Raw genomic sequence first — 23,550 nt, 5'->3', positions numbered from 1 at the left:
AAATATAGAGACACATCAAATATATTCTACACTGTTTTGTAAAAGGAACAGTAATGTAGAAATCTGCAGGGAGGCATTGCCCACGTCAATTACAGGCACAGTCTAACATCCCTACTGAAAAATAACAAAACTTTCAGTTTCTGAGGGATGCTGCACTGCATTCACGCCTCAGGATGGAGCTGGGAATGACCTATTTGGAGCTAATTACTTATACAAAATGTAGCAGAGCATGAAAGATTTGCTGGTATCTAATAGTAAACCCTAACTGATACCAAAGGCAAAGGCAAGAGCAAGATTTTGATCAACAGAGGAAGCTTACTCCCAGCTTTAGGACAGTCAAGCAGAAGAGAGAGGAAACTCTCCTTGGAACCACAAAATCAAATGTGAACTGTACTGCAACTGACTGTGCAGGAGACATCTATATTAAATAAAATGAAATGAAGAAAACCACATTTGAACTTTTTGCTCCCCCAGTGAAAAGCTTCCGCAAGATATTTGTCACCTTCCCTGGGAGTGTTTAAGGCATGGGTGGATGAGGCGCTGAGGGGCATGGTTTAGTGATTGATAGGAATGGTTGGACTCGATGATCCGGTGGGTCTCTTCCAACCTGGTGATTCTATGACTCGTAGGATCTGTGGGTACATACTGAGGATGCCAGTGCTGTGTCCTGAACGCCGCTTCCTTGTGACACCTGCCTTCACACAGCAGCCTTTCTGAAGATAGCCTCCTTTTGCTTTGTACCATCCCTCTCCGCACGGCATTTTCAAGGCTGTTCGTGTCAAGTTTTCTGCATCAGTCAGAGATAAATAATGTCATGGCAAAGCTGAGAGGCCTCCACTGTGCACACGCAATCGAGCCAGTCACCTCTTGGGAAAAAAAGAGCACTAACTGGCTACATTTTTAGCAAATAACTGTTTTTCTTTGCTGCAGTTATCCAAATGCAAATTTGAAGAGGACTTGATCATGGCATTTTTCAGCCAGATGGGTATTAACTAAGGAGAAAGCAACAGGAGATCCTGGATGACCCATGAATCTTGGTTTGAGAAGAGGTCTGCTATTATTGAGTTCCCTGAAAGGAGCTGATGAAGAAAGGGACAACTCATTGCCACCTTGTCAGTGAACCCCACCTGAGAACAACTCTCTGCCCTGTCCTACACTGGCCAGCACCAGAACGTAGTCGCTCTCAGTGGCCAAACAGATGGATTTTCCCTGCGTTGACATCACGTTGTACAAAGGTTGAAGTATGCAGGTTAAGAAGCAACCATCCAAATCCCATACAACCCTTTCCCAGTCCTTATAGCCACCCTACAGCCCTCATCCCATTTTCAAGTTCAGTCCTTTTTTTCTACCAGCACCAGCAACACCTGTGTTACTAGTGTCTGGGGTGGACCCAACTCTCAATTTTGGCATGTAAGTACCACTTGCTGTTTCTGCCAGCCTAGAGCTGACAGTCCCTTGAAGGCACAAAGGAGTCCATGAGCTGTGAGGAAGAGCAGCAATAGGAAAAGGCAAGTTTGGGAACCTGAATGAGGAAGTCCAACCCGTGGCAGACTCATTCCTGTGTGTCACCAATTTCTCACTCAGACGCTGCATCCTTTGAGTCGTTGAACTTGTTATCTCATGGCCCGATTTCAACCGTCGAGAAGTTATTCACATTAGTCTCCATTTTCTTCTAATCATATTCCACCTCATGACTCCACTCTATGCCCGAACAATTCCGATCCTGCCCCTGGCCTCACACCCACACATTTCAAGTAACTGCTGACTTCTCAGTGACTCGCTGCCTGGCCAGCCTATTCACTATACATTTAGCTGTTTCATCTCTTAACACACCATCAGCACATAAAAATATTTATAAAACTCCAGCAGGGCTACTTTTAAAATAGCAGACATAACTAATACTTGTTTCAGTTTCTTCCAGAGAGATTACAGACTCGCTGTGTTTACTCAACAGAAGCGTAAGTGGCTGAAGGACCGTATTCCTGTAGATGTCCATCTTACGAAGGTTCACAGGCCTCTGCCTCTTCTCCAACCTCAGCACCTTCCTCATCCTCCTTGCTATTTGTCTGAGCCTTCTGCAAAAGTCTGGGCCCTGCCAAGCCAATAACCAAGGCCCCAATTGGAGCGGTGATCAAGATAGCCAAGAAAGCTACTGTCAGTACGTCCATTCCATACTTTTCCAGTTGTTCATCTTGATGACTTCTTGCTGTGTCCAGGGCAAGGGAACCTATTGCAGCCTGTAGGGAAGGAAATATTGCTGAGATGGAACAAGTAACCTTTATCACTGAAAGAGGAAAAGAAGGGACTAATCATCAGTCAACAATTAACATTAAGTTGACATTTTTAATACACTCAACCCATTTGTCTCTAGGCAGTATGCAGTGCTACAAAGTAGGAGAAGTCTGGCTAGAAAGCTGCCTGGAGGAGAAGAACCTGGGGGTGTTGGTTGACAGCAACTGAACATGAGCCAGCAGTGTGCCCAGGTGGCCAAGAAGGCCAATGGCATCTTGGCTTGTATCAGAAACGGCGTGACCAGCAGGTCCAGGGAGGTTATTCTCCCTCTGTACTCGGCACTGGTGAGACCGCTCCTCGAATCCTGTGTTCAGTTCTGAGCCCCTCACCACAAGAAGGATGTTGAGGCTCTGGAGCGAGTCCAGAGAAGAGCAACAAAGCTGGTGAGGGGGCTGGAGAACAGGCCTTATGAGGAACAGCTGAGAAAGCTGGGGTTGTTTAGCCTGGAGAAGAGGAGGCTGAGGGGAGACCTCATTGCTCTCTACAACTACCTGAAAGGAGGTTGTGGAGAGGAGGGTGCTGGGCTCTTCTCCCAAGTGACAGGGGACGGGACAAGAGGGAATGGCCTCAAGCTCCACCAGGGGAGGTTCAGACTTGACATCAGGAAATAATTTTTCACAGAAAGGGTCATTGGGCACTGGAACAGGCTGCCCAGGGAGGTGGTTGAGTCACCTTCCCTGGAGGTGTTTAAAAGATGGGTGGATGAGGTGTTGAGGGGCATGGTTTAGTGTTTGATAGGAATGGTTGATCTTGATCATGGGGGCCTTTCCTAACCTAGTGATTCTGTGATTTTGTGAAATGTTATATTACACCTATAAGAACAATTTTCACTTGGCTACACTTTGAATTTCCTAAGCTAATTAATGTGGGTGGTTCCCTCCTGTGAAGAACATCACTTAGCTGCCATCTTATCCACATTTCTGGAGAATGCGCGAACGTAATGGGACAGTGTGTGTATATAAATATAGATATATATACAGCATCTGTTAAAATGCCACACCTTGAATGTGTCCTGACAGTAGCTTACTAATAGCAGCTTCCAAAAAGTTAGTTCGCAAATCTTGCAATAATACTTGCTTGTTCTGTGTATTAACTTCTGTTTGCAAGTACTCATGTTATTGAGTTGAAGTCCAAGTGACCTAAGGATCACTGAAAACAAGGAGCAGAAATGCAGCCAGGCTGAGGCTTCGCCAGCATTACGGCTGTCAGACTGCCCCTTACCAAAATGACTATGAACTGAAAATCCATTCTGAGCCCCTGGTGTGACTGTTCCTGCAAACACTTCATATGGTATAAGAGGGAAACACTTCTTTTGTTTTGAGAGTTCTTTGAATTTGTGTGCAAAGGCACGATAACCTGCAATAGCTGAGAAATACTTAAACTTCCTATGATGTACGTACAGTTCTCAGTCACTGTTAGGAGTACAACCCAGGATGTAAGCAAAACACCTTCACACAGAAGGCTTTTCACGCACTTTTCAAGCAGACTTAGGGTAGTTTAGAATCTGAAGTGTCCCTATACTACATTCTGCTGTTACTGAGTCTGATCCTCTCCCTGTTTACTGCTGCACTAGTTAGAGAGAATCTGTGCGAAGGACAGTAGATTTAGCCTGGAGTGAAAGTGATGTTGGACTATTTACCTGGACAGTGGCTTTAGGAATCCATGCCAATGAGATAAATACTTTCTCCTTGAAATTAAACCCAGCAAAACACACCATCAGGAACGTTGCTATGATTCGCACAGCTAGGGCAATCCCTAATGTGGCAACACAGAGCCCTGCAACAAAGACAAATACATCTCAGTATGTCTGCGCATAGATACCTGCGGGGAGTAAGCCTCCCAAAACTGTAGCTTTACAGTGGGGTTGGGTTTTGTTTTGGAAATTTTTTGGGGTCAGACATAGTCTGCTTTGCTTTAGATTTCTTTATAGAGATTGGAAGCCAGTAATGAAAGCCAGATAGTCATCTTACCAACAGTTTCAGGCCTAAGAGATGTAACGGATACTTCTGCTCCAATCAAACCAAAAAGAAAAGGTTGAAAGATATCCCATGCAACTGCAATGATTTTTTCTACTTCCTTCTGCAATGAAAACAAAAATAATGAGTAAATTCACAAAAATATGGCCAAGCAGACAAAACATTTAATTAATAAAAGGAAAAAGTAAAAATGTATCAAAGATTGTCCAGAATTGCTCCTCCTTCTTTGAGCTAATACCAAAATGACTCAAAATCAGTTGCATGTCCTTCAAAGGTCAGAGTGTGTCTAGCTTTACTAGTAAATAAATGCTTGCTGTCTCAAGAAGAGAAATAAGTCACTGACATTTGAACAGTACTGGAGCAGTTTGTAGATAAAAGGAGGAAAACAAAGTATAGTCAATTTTCAGTAGCAGGATGTAATTTGAACAGCTTTGCCATGATGTTCCTGAGCCTTTAGGAACTGCATGCTTAAACGTGTTCTCCTATTTGTGTCTGAGCATAGCGAGAGCCTCAAAAGTTTCAGTAATGACCTAACTCCACCTGCACTGCACTTAATCAGAGTCTCCATGTGAGCAAAGTTAGACTGAACAAGTCTGAAATCCCATACTAATAAGAAGTGTTGAACTATCCAGTATGATGTACCATATGAGGGCAAAACCATCTTTTCTTCTTGTGTTTGAACTTTGCACCTATCAATTTGCCTAAAACAACTGCAGCCAGGATGAACAGTTTATGTTCCACTTATGTGAAAAGGTACACGTAGCGTATCTAATAGAATTTCTGCTTTAATTAAGTGGGTTCTTCAATAACAAATGAACCTTCTGACTGGAGCGTGTAGAAAATATAATTATAGTGCTCTGTCACTTAATAATCTACACAGGGCCTAGACACATCCTGTCCTTTGTGTTCTCTCCAGGACTGATCTTGCAACATCTCTTGTTCTTCAGTTAATGGAAGGGGAGATGACTGCAAAGCTTCTGTAACTTTAGAGAGAAGGAGGTGAAAACATACAGACTTCTAAACATTTTTCTCTATTTGCCTCATTTCTCCTAGTTATTTTCCCCCTTTTCTTTCTTTCTTTTTGACAAAATAATAATCCTCTTTACAGATGTGTTATTTCAGTCTGTTTACTGCCCATTTAACTGTCCAAGGAACAGGTACCCATGGACAGTATTTGCAAAGTGACTTCCACCAGGAACAGCACGAGGCAATGGTTTTCAAGAAGGTCTGCAGGAAAACCCTGGTAATATATTAAGTATATAGTATGCTGACATCTTTGACTGTATCTGATAAAGAGCGAAGGCATTTCAAATCAACATCTCTAAGGCGAAGAAGTTTCATTCACTGATCAAAAGAATTTAAACTAAGCATTTATAGACTGCATATACTCTTTCCAGGTCCTTCCTTCTGAAAAGCTTTTCAAATAGACAGCTTTATCAGTTGTAATGCCCTTAAGTATTTGAATTCCAGATGAGTTTTTCTTCTTTTACAATTGGTCAATGTAATACTTTTAAATAGAAACCATGGTTTCTTTTTCATTAACAAATCTTGAAATCTTACTGAAGTCAGGATCTAGATGGGGATTATAATGTGGACTCTGCCATATCTGATCCCCTTTCCTTTATCTTCTTCCCCCATCTCCAACTGCATGTTGCAAGGCTACAGCTGCACAGCGAAAGTTGCCTTCAAAATATTAAGTGGAGATGATATCGAACAAAAAAAAGGCAGTGAGACATACCAAGGCACAGAAATGCAGCAAGGAAGCAATGATAAGAGGGAACAAATTAGTAGCTAAGAAAAAGTGACTGAAAAGTAATCTTTTGTAGGTCTTCCATATAGCTTTATATCACCATTTATTGTGGACATCCTGCTCTCTAATTTATCTGGAATACACTGGCTGGGATTTGGGAAAGTTGAGAGAGGATGTTAATTACTGTTTTCCATTTCACCCCAGAAAAGCAGAGGGAACAAAAGCTTTTTTAGGCCATGCCTAAACTGTGTTTGGACACCTGTTTGTAATTCTTACCATAAAGTGACTGTGTAAGGTTACAAACACTCGCAGAGCTGGGACAGAAAGCTTTGGATTCCTAGTCAAGTGCCTTGAGAACAAAATCTCCTTTACATGGCTTAAAATGTCTTAGAGAGCCTTGCAAGCATTTCTCTCTCAGTATGCTTGGCCCTGTATCAGTATTTATTCACACGCAGAGTAACATTCTGTCATGCTAAATGTTAATGACAACCAAAATAAATGTGGATTTTTTTTTTTAATCTGTATAAACCCTGAAGTTCATGAATGCACCATTACCACTCCTGACAAGCTACCCATTCAAATGAGTTGTGGTATCGTATGCTTCTTATGTAAAAAATCTACCTTTTCATCAGACCATCCCACGCCTGCAACAAAGGCTAAAACTAGTGTGCACAGCCCTCCTGCTCCAGGGAAGCCAAAGTAGATGCTGCCGAACACAGCAAACATAGACAGCCCAAGTAAAAAGTATGACCTCTTCCATGGCAGAGATGCCTGCAGCCAGGAAAAGAGACAAACAAAAAAAAATTCTTTTAGAATTGGGGGAAAAAGGTTATTTGAGTTAATTTTGAAAATAGCAATTTGAAGGTAACAATTATCATTAAACATTGTGAAAGAACCAAAGCTTTCAAGTGAGACTTGAGCTACTCAGTTGAGTTGAGAGCTTTTTTTGGACACTAATCCCTAGGAAATCAGAATTTTGCAAATATAATATTTTCTTTCCTCTGTTCATCAAAAATGTTACCATCAAAAGGCTTTTTGTATGACTAGGAACATGATGTTCTATTCTAACAGCCCTACTTCAACTCTGTGATAACAGGATTTTCTACCTGCAAAGTCAAGTACTGGAACAGTTTATCCAAGGAAAGGTGAAGTCCTTAAAAACATCTATTGGCAAGGATAGTCAAACAAACATTTGACAGTCCCCCCAAACCAGCTTCAGATGAAGCTAAGAAATCAATATAATCCCTTAGCAAAGAATCTCCATTTATAAAAAGATTTTTTTTTTAACTGGGTTTTTACCTGATCATGGCTTGGGAAATATCGAACAAACATTCCCAGAATTCCCCCAGCTGCGATGCCAACAGCAACCTCCAGCACTCCATGGAGCACACTGTATAGAGTAGAACCTATTTCGCAAAAGGAAAACACGTTCAGTAAGCCCAGCCAGACCCTTCACACACAAACCGTACTGTAGAACTATAGGGGTGATGCCAGGACAGTGTCTGCTCTCATTTACTTGGGGTAAAAGGCTTCAGGAGAGAACCTATGACCCTGAAACAACTGCATAGTGCAAGCTCATGCCAATAAAATGTACCAGAGAAGCCAGAAAAAGAGCCACTGCGAGGTCATTGCCAAACCCATGGAAAATTGAAAGCATTAATGTAGGACATGTAGGGACCGGACTTGGCAGCTAAGGGACCAGACAGGGAAAAGTGTTCTCTGAAAGCTGATATGATCCACAACTCAGAGCAGGCAATGTAACACCAAAGCTTTTGATCACGGGTAATTTCCCTCTCAATATTCAAGTTCATACATAAACTTTACAAGGAGGTATAATTAAGTTTCAAACCAATCAGTCATAACAGAGCACAGATTCCTCAAAATATCGCTGTTGGTTCTGGATTTCACCATGTACAGATTAACCAGCATACCGGAAGAGAAAGCCATCCCAAGGCAAGTGTTGAAGCCCGTAATAGCCAGGATGTCATCAATGCTGCCGGCTGCCATTAGCAAAGTTGGGACACCTTTCTCTACCCCATAACCCCCAGCTTGTAAAATCAGCATTGAGGGAACCACCACAGCAGGGGAGACTGCACCTAGAACAAAACTGAAAACACACAGGTTCAGCCTCACTTAAAAAGAAAGCATTGAACTAAAAGATTTCAAAATGTTCTGACTTCATTTTTTTTCAAGTATAAACAAACAGACCTTTAGGACCTTTCCCTGCTCAGTACAAGCAGGGACATTGCTATGTAGATTCGCAATCAGCTTTTACCTCCTGCCCAACCTAACAGTATTAAAAGTAAAGGGCTCCACAAACTAAACTTGAGTCTACACTGCAGGCCAGTTATGCTTCCTGACACATGCCTTGGTTGTCCAGTTTATGAACCTGGTCTAGACACGCTTATGCCTCAGTGGCTCGATTCTTTCTTATAAAGCTCAGTGTGTGGCAGAGGAGGAGGAGTTGGGGCTGGAGAGCAGGTCTTAGGAGGACCGGCTGAGAGAGCTGGGGTTGTTTAGCCTGGAGAAGAGGAGGCTGAGGGGAGACCTCATTGCTCTCTACAACTACCTGAAAGGAGGTTGTAGAGAGGAGGGTGCTGGCCTCTTCTCCCAAGTGACAGGGGACAGGACAAGAGGGAATGGCCTCAAGCTCCACCAGGGGAGGTTTAGGCTGGACATCAGAAAAAAATTTTCACAGAAAGGGTCATTGGGCACTGGAACAGGCTGCCCAGGGAGGTGGTTGAGTCACCTTCCCTGGAGGTGTTTAAGGGACGGGTGGATGAGGCACTTAGGGCCATGGTTTAGTGTTTGATAGGAATGGTTGGACTCTATGATCCAGTGGGTCTCTTCCAACCTGGCGACTCTATGATTCTATAATCTGTCTTGCTCCAGTATATGGGTCTGGATCAAGTCCCCCAGTTTAGAAAGAACTTCATGGTGAAGATTTCCTCTTCAAGGATATTATTGCAGAATACAACGCGCCTTATCCTTCTTCTTAGACTGTCCGACATGCACCTCTCTATGGGGAAATTCTGAATTCCAGCATTAAGATTGTCCTAATTGTGGTATAATTTTCAGCCCCTAAAGGCCCTCTGTGTTGTGATTAAAGACTCAGGGATTGCACCATCCTTCAAGTTCCCAGATCACAAACACAGAAGAGTAATAATGCAAGTAACTCCTCCACAGCCTGAAAACATGACCTTTAAATCAGCCACAGAGTCAGACAGGAATGGCAACCAATCAACCACAGGCGCTCAGCACAGTTTCCTGACTGGCACTGAACTGAGTTCTCTGCTTGGTGCAGAGAACTAATTGCACTCAGATCATTTAGCTGTTGCATGAAAACAGGCACCTTTGTCATACAGGAGGAAAAAAAAAAAAGTACGTTACCCTAATATAAATCCCCATTGCCATGGCAAATGCATGAACAAGTAGGCAAGAACAGCAGCTGTGCATGTTTCTGAGGTGCATGGTCCGAAAGAAAGCCGTAAACAGACTGCTTTGAGTTTCTTAAGAGCCTGTAATATAAAAGCACATCCAGACATCAGTATTAGTACCTTTGACTTTACAGAGAGGAAATACATTTATGATCTGATATGGTTTATTAGAAGAATCCCCTCTGAGCTGCAGTGCAGGTTGACAGCTTTATATGGCTTAAGCCAGAGACAGACTCAAGCACAACTGGATTTGCACATAAAATTCCAAGCGTGGCAGTGAAACTTAATGCATTTAGGTTCCACAAGGTACTTGCATATGACAGGAAGAAGTGGCAGAGAATTCTGTTTGGCTTCTTGTGCAGAGCAAACTAAATGTGAGAAGCTGGGTCCACTGAGATCCATTTGAAAAGGACGCACTCAGCACAGCTGACTTACCCACAGTTACTCAAGTTCATTTGCTCCACCCAAAGATTTTTGCTGTAATCCCACAAATTTCATGATCGTTCCCCCCAAGATCCATGAACAAATCATGCAAGGTAGTGTAGAACTACATAAACTTGCTGCAAGGAGCCAAGTATCTCTTTCAGCTGTCTCTCACTCGATATCCAGAGCAGATTAAGTTCCATTTGGCTCAGCAACTTCTATTGAAAAATTTCTCTAAAACAGAATATTTACTGTTTATTGTAACAGCTGCCTTTAACAGTCACAAACACGACCCTGCTAGGGCATGTCCCTAACTCCGACATTGAAAAAAGATTCAATGAGTTGCACATCTTACTAGCACTGTTTATCCCTGCATAATTAGGGCTAAGAATCACCAGAGCCTTCACAGTTTCAATTATATGAGGAACAACGGTAATTGCATGCAAGCATTGCTACATAAAGAGTCCAAATGACAGTTTTGATTGCCACATGGGAGAAAAGTGAGTAAAAAATGAAGTTCCTTTGGCAAAAACGTTGTCACGGAGTAGAAAGAAAAGCAATCTCACAGAACTGGGCATCCAAATTATGTGTAACGACACATAGTTCATGTTTATACAAGCTTCAATGTCTTGGAAAAATGGATGATAATCATCTAGGAAACCAGGCAACTTTTCAAGAATGACAAAACACTATTTTCCTAAATATCTGAAGCATTGGCAACTCCCTGGTTTCCATCTTAAGACAAATCAGTTTAGTTGTTCTGATCTAGCTATACTCGATCTAACTTTTGTATAAACTTTAAGCAGCCTCTTAAATAGATAGGGGCCAGTATAGTATAGCTTTATTTCAGCCAGCTGATTTTTATCTAGCAAAACCTTGCATGCATTAATTTAAGGAACATCACGTTCCACATTGTGGGGAGGAAGGCTATTTTTTGTTCACAGGAATGTTATGGACTTTACTGTGATGTGAAGAATTGTTTCCAAAGTGTATCAGGACTCATCTTTGCAATGAATATATTTGTATTAAAATGGTAATGATTCAAAAGAAAAAAAAAGAAAAAAGTGAAAAAGACACACACATATCTGGATTTTTTGGGTTGGGCTGGGTTTTTTTTATTGGTGTCAACACAAGGAATGTTCTCTTTCAGGGACTGAGGATCCCTTCTGTCACTTGTTTGTCAATGTCAACTGACAAGGAGTTTGTCAAGGAGCATAAACTCTTCCTGACAGACCATGACGGAACACCTGTCCTCAGGATGTTCTGCTTGCAAAATTCAGGAAATTTCTTTAAGACAAGTGGGAAAATAGGCATGAAATCAGTTTTTTTCAGGTATTTTTTGGATTGCATGCCTAATCTACAATCCACTGTTAATATATGAGTATAGAATAGAAACTATGCTTTCTGATTTGCAGGTCCTCCAAGACCGAACTGTTCAATATTTTTAACAGAAGCAATTAGGTTTGGTTTTTTTTTTAAGGACTGTGAGTATACAAACAAAGTATACAAACCCAGTGGCCGGTGCCATACCTTTGGATCCAAGCCAAGTCCTGCTCGGGTCAAGATAATGGAAAGAGCAATATTCCTCAGTGCTGCAGACCAGCGTAGGTTTATCTGGACGATGTCACTAACAAATGGAGTATTTCGGATTAGGAAACCAGCAAGTAGCATCCCTTAAATGAAAGCAAATAAGCTTCTGTCACATAATTTGCCTGCATAGAATTCTTAAAAATGGACAACATATTTATGGGACATAAAGAAACAATTCACATTCTGAATTATTAGCCATGTTTTAACGATGGGGGCTGAGGCATGGAAAGAAAAAAACATGTTTAAAACAATGAAAGTGACCTAAGAACACATCAGGTTACCAATGAAAAAATATGCAGGATGCTGACACATAACTTTAGCATGTCAACAGAACTCAGCTTTGTTTACCAGGTGCAGGTCACACCAAAACCAAAGACATCTCTGCATTCTTAAAGATATTTTTATTGTTAGCTTACCTTAACGTGAAAAGATTGTCTAGTATCATGTCTTTATCTCAGAAATTGTTAAAATCCCTCAGGTGTAAGAAATGCAGGTATCACAGGAAACATTATGCTGAGTCGATTAGGAAATATGATCTAAACTAGTTAATCATGGACTAATTTAGATATTTAAAATGCTCTGGCAATATTACTTTTATGCAAAGAGGTGAGAAAAAGCAAGGGGAAATCAGGAACTTGCCCTTATCTTACAAATCCAGCCTTTTGCAAATATTAGCAAAACTGACTAATCAGAGGCTTCCTGCAAAGCTGTCAGTACTGTAGTTCTGGAAGGATACAGAAAAGTACAGGGAAGGGTGACTTCAAACATAGATCTGCAGAGATTTATTGTAGGTGCTGATGATTCCAAGATACACTTTTGTGGCATAATTTTATATTAGCCACAGTAAGAAATGGGGCACCAAAGAAGACAAAAAATAAAAAACCACTGTGTTTAGGTTGGTCCTAGCTTAGTGTGAGCTTTGGCTGTGGACTTGATTTGTCCTGGTACACAATAAACTTTTGGTCATTGTGCTTCCCACTCCCTCCCAGAAAAAAAAACAGTGGCATAATTAATCTGCGTACCTTATGACTATTGTATCAGGCTAGGATAATGATTACATGCTCTTTGCAATGTTTACTTGAAGTCCAAGTCATTAGAGCCACTCTGACCTAGATAACTACTTCAAGCAAAATACTTCACCTCAAAGGATATCTTCACTGTTCTGCTCCATGTTGCTTGCTGCAGAAACCTTTCTGCAATGTATACCTAAAATATATGATGTGACTGTTTCAGGTAGCAATTCCACCCCTTTTTTTCTCAGGCAGAGCCTTACCATAAGGTGCATTAAGTGCTCAGTGAGCCCCATTATACTCAACTGCACCTAGCACAAGTGGATTAAAGGCATGTAAGAGTATAAAATTTGTATTCTTAATGTAAAATAAATACTCAAAGACTGTCTCTTCTTCGGACTTATAAATTTTTCCAGTTTTCCTCAAAGACTCTGAACAATGAACTCTGTCCTAAGCAACTCTACAGGCCTGTGCTGTCATGATAAAGTTTCTGTTGTTCAGTATTACCTGTCTGACAAGCATCTTCATGCTCAACTCACAACCTTTATATACAGATGTGTCATGGTTTAATTCAAGTCGGCAACTAATCACCATATAGCTGCTTGCTCACACCCCTCCCCCATGGGATTAGAAAGAAAATCAGAAGGGTAAAACTGAGAAGACTTGAGGGTCACATAAGAGCAGTTTAATGATTGAAATAAAATAAAATAATAGAAACTTTAAGAAATGTAGTGAAAAGGAAAATAATGTGAGAGAGAAATAAAACTCAAGAAAAACAAGTGATGCAAATGAAAAACAACTGCTCACTACCCTTCAAACATTGCCCAGCTTGTCCCCGAGCAGCAATTGCCACCCCCTGGCCAACTCTCCCTATTTTATACATGCTAAGCATGGTGTCATGTGGTATGGAATATCCCTTCGGCTAGTTTGGGTCAACTGTCTTGGCCGTGCCCCCTCCCAGCTTCTTGTGCACTTCAGGCATGAAAAGCCTGAAAGTCCTTGACTTAGTGTAAGCATTAGTTAGCAACAACTGAAACATCAGTATTTTATCAAGGTTACTCTTATACTTGATCTAAAACACACCGCTATACAAGCTACTAAGAATAAATTTAACTCTCTCTCAGCCAAAATAAGGACAACATGTAATTAAGAAAAGCTGAACCCAAGTGGTCAGAAGCTTTTTAAAAGAGGGATGCTTACTTAGGAAGGGCAGAGTTGCTGTGTGTTACATTCTGTGTTCATATTGTTGCAGACACGCATGGTATATGCAGAACTTCCCTCTCTCTCATTTGAGTTTTTTCACGCCCGGTGCAAGAACATGCATGTTGCGTGGGCAGAGCTGTGCACAAGGCTGTCTAGACCAGCTATGCAGGTTACAAAATCGCATCGATGCACTACAGGCAGATACTGGTGCCCACTCTGCCATGAAGTTGTATTGTCTGTCAATGGCTTCAGTCATTTAGACACTAAGCATAGTAAGATGACAGTATACAGCTGGTGAGAACAACTTGCAGCTTCATAGAATCATAGAACCATCAGGTTGGAAAAGACCTCTGAGATCGAATCATAGAACCACCAGGTTGGAAAAGACGCCCCAGGATCATCAAGTCCAATCATTCCTATCTGCCACTAAACCACGTCCCTAAGTACCTTGTCTACCTGTTTTTTAAATACCTCCAGGGATGGTGACTCATCTACCTCCCTGGGCAGCCTCTGCCAGTGCATTTTTCAGCTTCATTGACATTACAATGTTGTACTAATCTAACCACAACCTCCTCTAGGAAAGAAGCCTGAAAAGGTTTAGATCATGCCAAAATTATCATCGGTTTCATCTCCCATTTCAATTCAGCATTTTTACGAAGAAAAAAATAAAAGGTATGATCGATTCAAAAGAACTGTCTTCAAAAGCATTATTCCTTGTGGCGAATTTGTTTTCTCAGGTCTCAGTTATCCTGAGATAAAGGAAGGCGAAGGAATTACCAGTAGCAGGGAATTCCTGTTCCATTTTCTTTAGAAAACATTTTCATTGTGCAAAATACACATGAAACAGCTCAGCAAAAATTTCCTCATGAATTAATTCTTCTAATCACAGAATCACTAGGTTGGAAAAGACCCACAGGATCATCGAGTCCAACCATTCCTATCAATCACTAAACCATGTCCCTCAGCACCTCATCCACCCGTGCCTTAAACACCTCCAGGGAAGGTGACTCAACCACCTCCCTGGGCAGCCTGTTCCAGTGCCCAATGACCCTTTCTGTGAAGCATTTTTTCCTAATGTCCAGCCTGAACCTCTCCTGGTGGAGCTTGAGGCCATTCCCTCTTGTCCTGTCCCCCGTCACTTGGGAGAAGAGGCCAGCACCCTCCTCTCTGCAATGTCCTTTCAGGTAGTTGTAGAGAGCAATGAGGTCTCCCCTCAGCCTCCTCTTCTCCAGGCTAAACAACCCCAGCTCCCTCAGCTGCTCCTTGTAAGACCTCGTAAGTTACTAATGTAATACGCGATCCAGATGAAGACTCGTGTTTGGTGATATTAAATTAAAAATTTTAAGTAAATGTGACAGAGGGGACTGAAAGACACTATCCTTTGAATCTGTAGGTATACAGTTCTCTGGCCTTCAAATAATTCAGAGGAGAGCCTCAGTAACATACAGGCTATTGGGATGAGGAAAAGGCTGAGGTACTCAATGCCTTCTTTGCCTCAGTTTTTAATTGTAAAGAAAGTCGTTCCATCTGTGTACAAACCCAGGAGCTAGAGGAGCAAAATGAGGCTCCCATGATCCAAGAGGAGGTGGTCAGAGCCTTGCTAGCCCGACTAGACACTCACAAGTCTATGGGGCCGGATGGGATTCATCCAAGGGTATTGAAGGAGCTGGCGGATGTGCTGGCCAAACCCCTTTCCATCATCTTCCAAGAGTCCTGGAAGACTGGGGAAGTTCCCCTGGACTGGAGGCTGGCTGATGTTGTGCCCATCTACAAGAAGGGTCGCAGGGAGGACCCAGGAAACTACAGGCCTGTCAGTCTGACCTCAGTGCCAGGGAAAGTCATGGAACAGGTGATCTTGAGTGCTATCATGAAGCACATGCAAGAGAACCGGGTGATCAGGCCCAGTCAACATGGGTTCACGAAAGGCAGGTCTTGCCAGACTAACCTGATCGCCTTCTATGACAAAGTGACTCGGCTGCTGGATGAGGGAAAGGCTGTGGATGTGGTCTTCCTGGACTTCAGCAAAGCCTTTGACACAGTTTCTCACAGCATTCTGCTTGAGAAACTGTCAGCCTCTGGCCTGGACAGGTGCACACTCTCCTGGGTGGAAAACTGGTTGGATGGCCGGGCCCAGAGAGTGGTGGGAAATGGTGTGAAATCCAGCTGGAGGCCAGTGACAAGTGGGGTTCCCCAGGGCTCAGTGCTGGGTCCAGCCCTGTTCAATGTCTTATCAATGACCTGGATGAAGGCATTGAGTGCACCCTTAGCAAGTTTGCGGATGACACTAAGCTGGGTGGAAGTGTGGATCTGCTGGAGGGTTGGGAGGCTCTGCAAAGGGATCTGAACAGGCTGGACCGCTGGGCTGAGTCCAATGGCATGAGGTTTAACAAGGCCAAATGCCGGGTCCTGCACTTGGGGCACAACAACCCTATGCAGAGCTACAGACTAGGAGAAGTCTGTCTAGAAAGCTGCCTGGAGGAGAGGGACCTGGGCGTGTTGGTTGACAGCCGACTGAATATGAACCAGCAGTGTGCCCAGGTGGCCAAGAAGGCCAATGGCATCTTGGCTTGGATCAGAAACGGCGTGACCAGCAGGTCCAGGGAGGTTATCCTCCCTCTGTACTCGGCACTGGTGAGACCGCTCCTCGAATCCTGTGTTCAGTTCTGGGCCCCTCACCACAAGAAGGATGTTGAGGCTCTGGAACGAGTCCAGAGAAGAGCAACAAAGCTGGTGAAGGGGCTGGAGAACAGGTCTTAGGAGGAGCGGCTGAGAGAGCTGGGGTTGTTTAGCCTGGAGGAGGCTGAGGGGAGACCTCGTTGCTCTCTACAACTACCTGAAAGGAGGTTGTAGAGAGGAGGGTGCTGGCCTCTTCTCCCAAGTGACAGGGGACAGGACAAGAGGAAATGGCCTCAAGCTCCGCCAGGGGAGATTTATGCTGGACATTAGGAAATAATTCTTCACAGAAAGGGTCATTGGACACTGGAACAGGCTGCCCAGGGAGGTGGTTGAGTCACCTTCCCTGGAGGTGTTTAAGGCATGGGTGGACGAGGTGCTAAGGGGCATGGTTTAGTGTTTGATAGGAATGGTTGGACTCGATGATCCGGTGGGTCTCTTCCAACCTCATTATTCTATGAGTCTATGGTTCTATTTCGTTTGAGACAGTTTAGGGAATTGTGCACCTTAATCAGAGAGGACGTAATAAAAGTCACTTGGAAAAGCTACTGATTTTGAGCGTGACACACTTTGTTCCTAATCCAAACATATCAAGCATGCAGATATTACTTGAACAACAAATATGCAAGAAGGAAAGAAGGAAGGATATCTTACCCAGAAGAGCAGGAAGAGGGGGTAGTGTTGGTATTCTAATGAATCCAAAAATTTTACCTCCAATAACAGCAAAAAAATAAAGAAAAAGAATTCCAAAAAGGTTTCCACCTGGGAGACACTCATTTCCAGTGATGGACCAAACCACTGCCCAAACCAGGACCACAATTGCAACTGCAACAAAACAAGAAATATTCATAATTAATCACCTCTCGGGGCAATTTTGTTTACTATTAGATCACATTTGATTTACTACTAAGGAAGAAAGAACCATGACTTTCAGAAATACAATAACTTACCTTAAAAATCAGTTTAATCATAGCAATGTTTAGTCTTTGATGCTCCCTAAACTGATGTTCTGATTTTATAAATGCTAAGATACTTTACAAATAGTAACAGGAACATCGTTAGGGACCAAAAAGTACTGAATAAGCTTTGAGACACTGTGGAAAGTACTTAACAGCCCCCAAACTTAAAGCAAAGACTCTCACTACCTTATCTTGCATTTGCTTATCTTCCTTCAGCTACTTCAAAACTGCAATAAGAACCTGCTGCTGTACAGCCAGGCATGTCTATGAGCTAATGACTTCAGCTCCAGTCTAAATTTTTACAAACATTTAAGGATCACTTTTGGCTGGATGCACACCTTGTGCAATACATTGCTTTCCCTGGGAAAAAAAGGTGAAGGTGATCATGTTTCTGGACAGCCTGAACTAGTTCAGATACTTTCCTTGATGCAGCAATCAGAGCATTCATACACATGGAAAAAAAAATCCTGACAAATACTGTGAGAAAATGAAGTGCAAATATTCTAAAACACGTGAAAATATTGCAAGATCTGTGAAAATACTGTGCTGTTTTCAGATTCTCAAATCTGTCCCTGCAGTTATCCTATAACAACAAGCATGCATAGATATAAAAGCAGAAGACAGAAGGAGGGCAAAAATGTGTAGAGTAAATCCCTTTTCTAATCATAAGAAGATATATTGCATTTTCAGATTAGATTTTTCTTAATCATGTTTGATGGTGACAGGTAGCAAAGGGAGCACCAGCAGATTTCCACACAAACACCTAAGAATCCCAAGTGAGAGAGAGGGGCTGTGGAAGCAATCAAATCCACAGAAGTGTCTTATGTTAGGAAAAAAACAAGCATTCTCTTGTGGGAGCCTTCAGTGAAGGACAAATCTTACACAGGATGGGTCAGCTAGCTTTGCAGGTAGGATTCTTGGCTTTGCAAGCCTGGGGTATTAAGAAATCAAAGAAAGTATCACTACAAAGTCTTGTATTTGTTGCCTTAATTCAACAAAAAACCATCCAGTATGCCAAAAAATGCCATTGTGTTTATAATAATCTCAATGCCCTTACACTAAAACAGACTATCAAGACTAGAATTAGGAGGTCTTTCTTCTGATGAAAACAATTTGCAATGCAAAAATATACCTACCATCTTAAACACAAAAGAGAGGATGGAGGAACAAAATCTATACAGTCAATTCAATTGTTTTGTCTCATTTTTTTTCCTTTTTCTGCTAAAACATTGAAACGAAAGTGTGATGTGTAAAACACAGCTGTTTCCCTTCACTATTTTCAAGAATAATGGACAGATATAGTCACATCCAAAGAAGCGAGTACTTCATTTTCCATTAAACTCTACCTTTCTTACATACCATCTGTCACCATTTGGGCCAGTAAACCCTGAGGAGGACAAGTAAATATTTGCCTCCATGTTCTTGAAGGTACAGGAGACTCTGCTGTTGGTTCTGAAGGTTGCTGAGCATAGTGATTCAAGAGAGCCGTTTCTTCTGTTTGTACATTCCCATCGGTACCTTTGGCATCTACTGCTGGTCCCTCCTGAGTGAAAACAATGAGACCTCTCAGAAATAGCACTGTATACATTTGAGGCAGAGAACAAGACCTGAAATCAGTTGTGATGCACTAGAGTCACACTGTCGACAGATAACTATGTTAACTACGCAATTGCTGTAGGAATGGTCCAGCTTTGTAGCATACCTGGGATTTTTGGTTGTGTGTTTGGTTTTGTGTGGCACAGAGAGCTGCAGGATATTTGCCTTTTTATCTGCAGCTGACAGGACTCCTGTCCCAATACAAATAGCAACAATATCAGCATGTTTAATGATGAAACAATATTAACAGGCCAAGTTCATCCTGTTAATCTAAAAAGCTAAGTATTTATCAGTATTTATTCTACAGTCTGACAGGGTTCTGTTTCCAGACTGCATTCCATGATACAATTAGTGATTAGCATCATTCCAGCGAGATGGCATCTTTAATATAACTCCTAAATAACTTCTGTTGCAAAGCCTTAAACAAAAATAATAAACCCTACTTATGATTAGACAAAGATGAAAGAAACAGAAGAGCTGGCTAGCGTGAGCATTACTTACGTGATCCATTGCTGGAAGGCTCAAGCTGGTAAATCAAGGTAGAGATGAAGAAATACTACCCTGGGAGCTATTACTTTGAAGAATGTTTCCTTGAAGCCATTCTCTTATACTGAATAATCTACTTCTCCATATTCATAGCTAAAGCCCTTTTTGACCATTTTTGGATATGTTTCACTTAATTTTAGCGTTCTTATTTTTGACAAGTTAATCATCTACCTTCCCCCATGATTATTCACCTTCATGTCAGCTCATTGTCATAGCATGGACATGGAATTCTTGCCTGTACTGTGGTTTGGCCCTCCTCCAGTAGGAGTTCTATATTTCCCATTATTTTTCTGTCTTGTATCTCTCTCTCTCTCTACATATATATTTATTACTCAGAGTCACAGTTGGAACACAAATCTTGTGAGATTGCGCATGGAGTTACTTGGTTATCTATCTCGTGATTCTGCGATCACCAGCTTCCCATGTGCATAAAGACACACCATATGGTACTTATCTTTACAGTCACTACTCTATGTTTACTCTAATGTGCTTTTTAAAGTAAGAATTTTATTTTTACCTGCACTTACTGCAAGTCCCTTTTAAAGTCATGGAAGTCAACACTAGAAATACACGCAGGGAAGTATAAAATGGTGGCTTTTTAATTTTTGTTAAATAAGAAAAGCAAGAGATGCACAAACAACTTTCAACAAGTGGACAGGCACAATTTGAAAGCAAAGAAGCAATCTTAAGTCCATTTAGTTGTCTTAAAACTTACACTGATGCATTTTCCACTTCAAGCTGAAATTTGAGCCACTGATTTCCACCAATCCAACATACTCACAGACTTCTAAAAACTGAACATTTGTTAATTGTAAGAAATTCCCACTGAGGAGGTTTCTCTTTATACTCCCTTCAGATATAGGGATTTCAACAGATGTAGGGAGAAAAAGGAAAGGAAAAGGAGAGTTCCTCTGACTAAAACTGTATTTTGAGACCCTCATTAATTACCTCACTTCTGTCATGCATGGGAATCATACCATTTCTCTCACATACTGATGGCTCAGAATCTTTATTGTCACTTACAGTATCTTCCTTCACCATTGTTGCAAACCTAAAGAAAGCAATAAAGTTAGAGAGAAGCAAATAATATCATTTTCATAATGCAAGACTTCAGTCATGTTGTTTCCTTCCCCAGAGATCTGCTGAAAAAACTCTCACAGCCCAACTTTGGAAGTAAATGTATTTTGCACGCCTGTGTATGCTGCACAAATGACAGAAACTAACAGAAAAACACTATTAGGCTTACGAAGTCAAGCACTAGAAATAAAACAAAATTTTAAAAAAAAAGTTTTAAATCACAATCTCTGCTAAACTGTTATTTCCTCCTTAAAAGTACAGCTGTGATATATATATATGTATAAATCACATGCACATACCTGAAGACAAGGCTTGCTAGTGCCTTCTCTTACAAACACTGTGGGTGTACATTCTCCACCAACTACATTTTAGTGCTACCAGCTTTTTCTTGAAGTCTTTTACACTGCTCTGGCCATATAAAACAACACTCATGCTAAGCCAGAACTTTTGAGCCAAGAAAACTCCTTCCTTGCTAAGTTGTTGAAAGGAAGTCAAGGAGCTGATTCTCACAATTATTAAGTCATCAGTTTACAATGCTATGTTTGACGTTTGGGAATGATTGATGCTGTGAGTAACAGCAGTGGCTATCAAAATGTTTGGGTGGTTTTGTTTGATCTATTCTGATATGAAACTGGCTTGAGACATGGCCAAGGCACAGAGGAAGAATGCAGAGCCATAGGAGAATGCTTTCAGTGTGTTCAAAGGTAAGAGTTTTGCTTTCTTTTCTTTTTAAATGTAAAGAGTTAAATAATCAAATTCCAGTAATTTTCTGGATTTTCATTTGTGGGACAAAATATTTTTAATGAATTAAGTGACACTTCTGGGGTTTTGGTAGGATTATTCATCCTTTAATTGAGGCTGGGAAACCACAAATGCCAATCTATTTACTGGAATAGAAAGTATTAGCAACGTACCAGTGCCTCCCTTTCCCCTTCACCACCCACTTCCCAGGGTATATGGTACTTAATTTTGTAATTGTGGAAGGGGTGTGTGAGGATAAGGGACAGAAAGATATTGCTCTCCATCCAGGTTTGCATGGGCAACATCCCAGTTCTCGGGGCCATGTGGCTGTTGACACTAAACATGTTAATACTTCTGAGAAACCCAAATGCACCTCAAAACAGCTTCAGCTCCTGAGTTTCATAGTAGTGTACAGAAAAGAAATACTGACTAAGCAAAGGAATTGGATGTTCCCCTTAGCAGGAAAGGTTTCAAGGTGTGAATAAGGAGTGTGATAGTGGACGCGTTATCCTTAGCTGTTTTGTGACAGGTCTTCACCCTGTCACGTTCTTGACACCACTACTTTCAAGCAAAGGTCAATTGGATTAATGAGACCGAAGCAAGCAGTTAGTTTTACTCACACTGGGGTGAGGGGTTTTAGGTTAGATTCATAGAATCATGGTAATTGTTAGTTTTTGTGGGTTTATTTTGCTTCACCCCCTTTACCAACAATTGAGAAATCACAGTGCAGAATTCATAGCACAAATTACAGCACATAGACTTACTTCAGTGCCTCCCTGTAAAAATAATACTTTCCTTATTTTGAAACAAGAAAGGTTTTTATTAGATCCTCTTATTTTACTTGTTCTAGTTGGCAGGGGGGGAGGAAAAGTGAGGGAGAGCTGAGCTGTGGCTGTGACAGACAGGCAGCGTGTGCTGCCTGCGTTATGAGCTCCGTCACTCTGCTGACTATCAGCTTCTGCTTTGCACACGCATAAAGGAATGCAAATAAAAGACCACAGCCATCACCAGAGCAACCAGCATTCAGAGTAAACACATAAAAAGAAGAAGCCAGAACCCAACCCATGCATCGTCATCCACAAAAAGATGTAAGTAAGCCCTGATGCAACCTCCTTCCCCAGCAGCTTCCCCCCTGCAAGCCCCACGTTCCCTTCTTCTGCTGCCCTAGATGCAGGGCAGAGAGGCGCAATGAGGTAGAGGAGCAGAAAACTTACTTACCTGGGGAATGGAAGGGCTCAAAGAGTAGGAATCACTCCCTGCACAGCTTCTCTGGCTCAGCGAGAAGCGGATTCCTGCAAGCAACAGCTCAGTGCCAGCTCTGTCTCCTCCTCCCGGGCCATGGTCCCTCCTCCATAGACACAACGTCACTAGACAGCACCAAAAACCTCAGTTTGGAGCTTGAGAAGACTGAAAAGGCCTTACAGCTGCCTTTCATGTCTCTTGGCACTGCGAACAGGTCACAGGATGAGGGGCTGCAAGTGGGGCTATGGTGCCGTGAGAAAGCCAAACTCAATAATCAATGCAAATTTGATTATTAAGCAGGTATTCCTTTAATAAATGGCACTGGGGTACACATGGGGTAACCTACCTAATGTGTCCAACTACTGAGACTGGTTACATGACTTTTATATTGGTTAAACATACATATTTATGCATATAGATTCCCAGAAACATATTATATGTCCATTTTTTTTCCAGGAACTTACCATAGTTTATCATCTGCTCTTGTATGGACATCACAGTTTCTTTGTGTCTTCAGAAGCCTCTCTCTGATGGTCTTTATCTTATCTCCTTCCTCACCATGTGCTCTTGGTGAGCTCAGGTCTGTTCTTCATTCCTGCTGTGGGACTGTCCTTTCAATACTTGATTTGTTCCCCATTTCAATGAGTAAACAAGCTAAACTCCTGTTACAATCACAGTCTTAACTGCAATCTGACCAAGATTTGATTCTTATTATTGCTTAAGCTAATTCATTCCTTTAACATAATGATTTATTCCTTCCTTCAGCTACAATCTGAGCTGTTAAAGAGGTGTCAGGGTGCTCTGAGCAATGGACCAGACCTAAGCCCGTCGCACCCAGGAGATCTAGAGCTGAGAGGGAAACACAACCGTCTCTATCACGGCCACCACTCCACTTCCCGTGTCATTTCACTGTAACCTGTACCCATTAAAAGGCTCTCTTGCTCTGCTGCCTCTCCCACAACTGTGGGAGAGGATGGAGGAAGCCACGCTCAAACCTCTTAGGCTGTAGCAGGGCAGATGGAGGTTAGGTACTGT

At 41.9% G+C, this 23,550-nt stretch overlaps 1 protein-coding gene across 2 annotated transcripts; it reads right to left on the bottom strand.

The window, feature by feature from the left end:
* Positions 1–1,835: 1,835 nt before the first annotated feature.
* LOC138719943 (sodium/hydrogen exchanger 9B2-like) lies at positions 1,836–23,219 on the bottom strand. 2 transcript variants are annotated; one of them, XM_069855552.1, is made up of 12 exons: positions 22,492–23,219; positions 20,404–20,506; positions 18,673–18,856; positions 17,009–17,179; positions 11,409–11,551; positions 9,409–9,536; positions 7,950–8,125; positions 7,318–7,424; positions 6,640–6,789; positions 4,263–4,371; positions 3,932–4,068; positions 1,836–2,237 (listed from the first exon to the last, which is right to left on the bottom strand). In XM_069855552.1, the coding sequence occupies exons 2-12, from the start codon at positions 20,494–20,496 to the stop codon at positions 1,998–2,000; spliced, it is 1,638 nt and encodes a 545-aa protein (XP_069711653.1). In that variant the 5' UTR covers positions 20,497–20,506; positions 22,492–23,219; the 3' UTR covers positions 1,836–1,997. The 2 variants fall into 2 exon arrangements, with proteins under 2 accessions (XP_069711653.1, XP_069711654.1); XM_069855553.1 differs by having other exon boundaries at positions 20,433–20,506.
* Between the last annotated feature and the right edge of the window lie 331 nt (positions 23,220–23,550).

This window comes from Phaenicophaeus curvirostris, chromosome 4 (assembly GCF_032191515.1).
Source record: "Phaenicophaeus curvirostris isolate KB17595 chromosome 4, BPBGC_Pcur_1.0, whole genome shotgun sequence".
NCBI classification, from domain to species: domain Eukaryota; kingdom Metazoa; phylum Chordata; class Aves; order Cuculiformes; family Cuculidae; genus Phaenicophaeus; species Phaenicophaeus curvirostris.
This window is presented reverse-complemented; position numbering and strand designations above follow the sequence as displayed.

Coding starts and splice junctions, on each gene's coding strand:
- LOC138719943 (XM_069855552.1), bottom strand. CDS start 20,496: ATGGTGAAGGAAGATACTGTAAGTGACAATAAAGATTCTGAGCCATCA. Junction 18,857..20,403: donor CCATGCATGACAGAAGTGAG/GTAATTAATGAG, acceptor GTTTTCACTCAG/GAGGGACCAGCAGTAGATGC. Junction 7,425..7,949: donor TGGGATGGCTTTCTCTTCCG/GTATGCTGGTTA, acceptor TTTGCGAAATAG/GTTCTACTCTATACAGTGTG.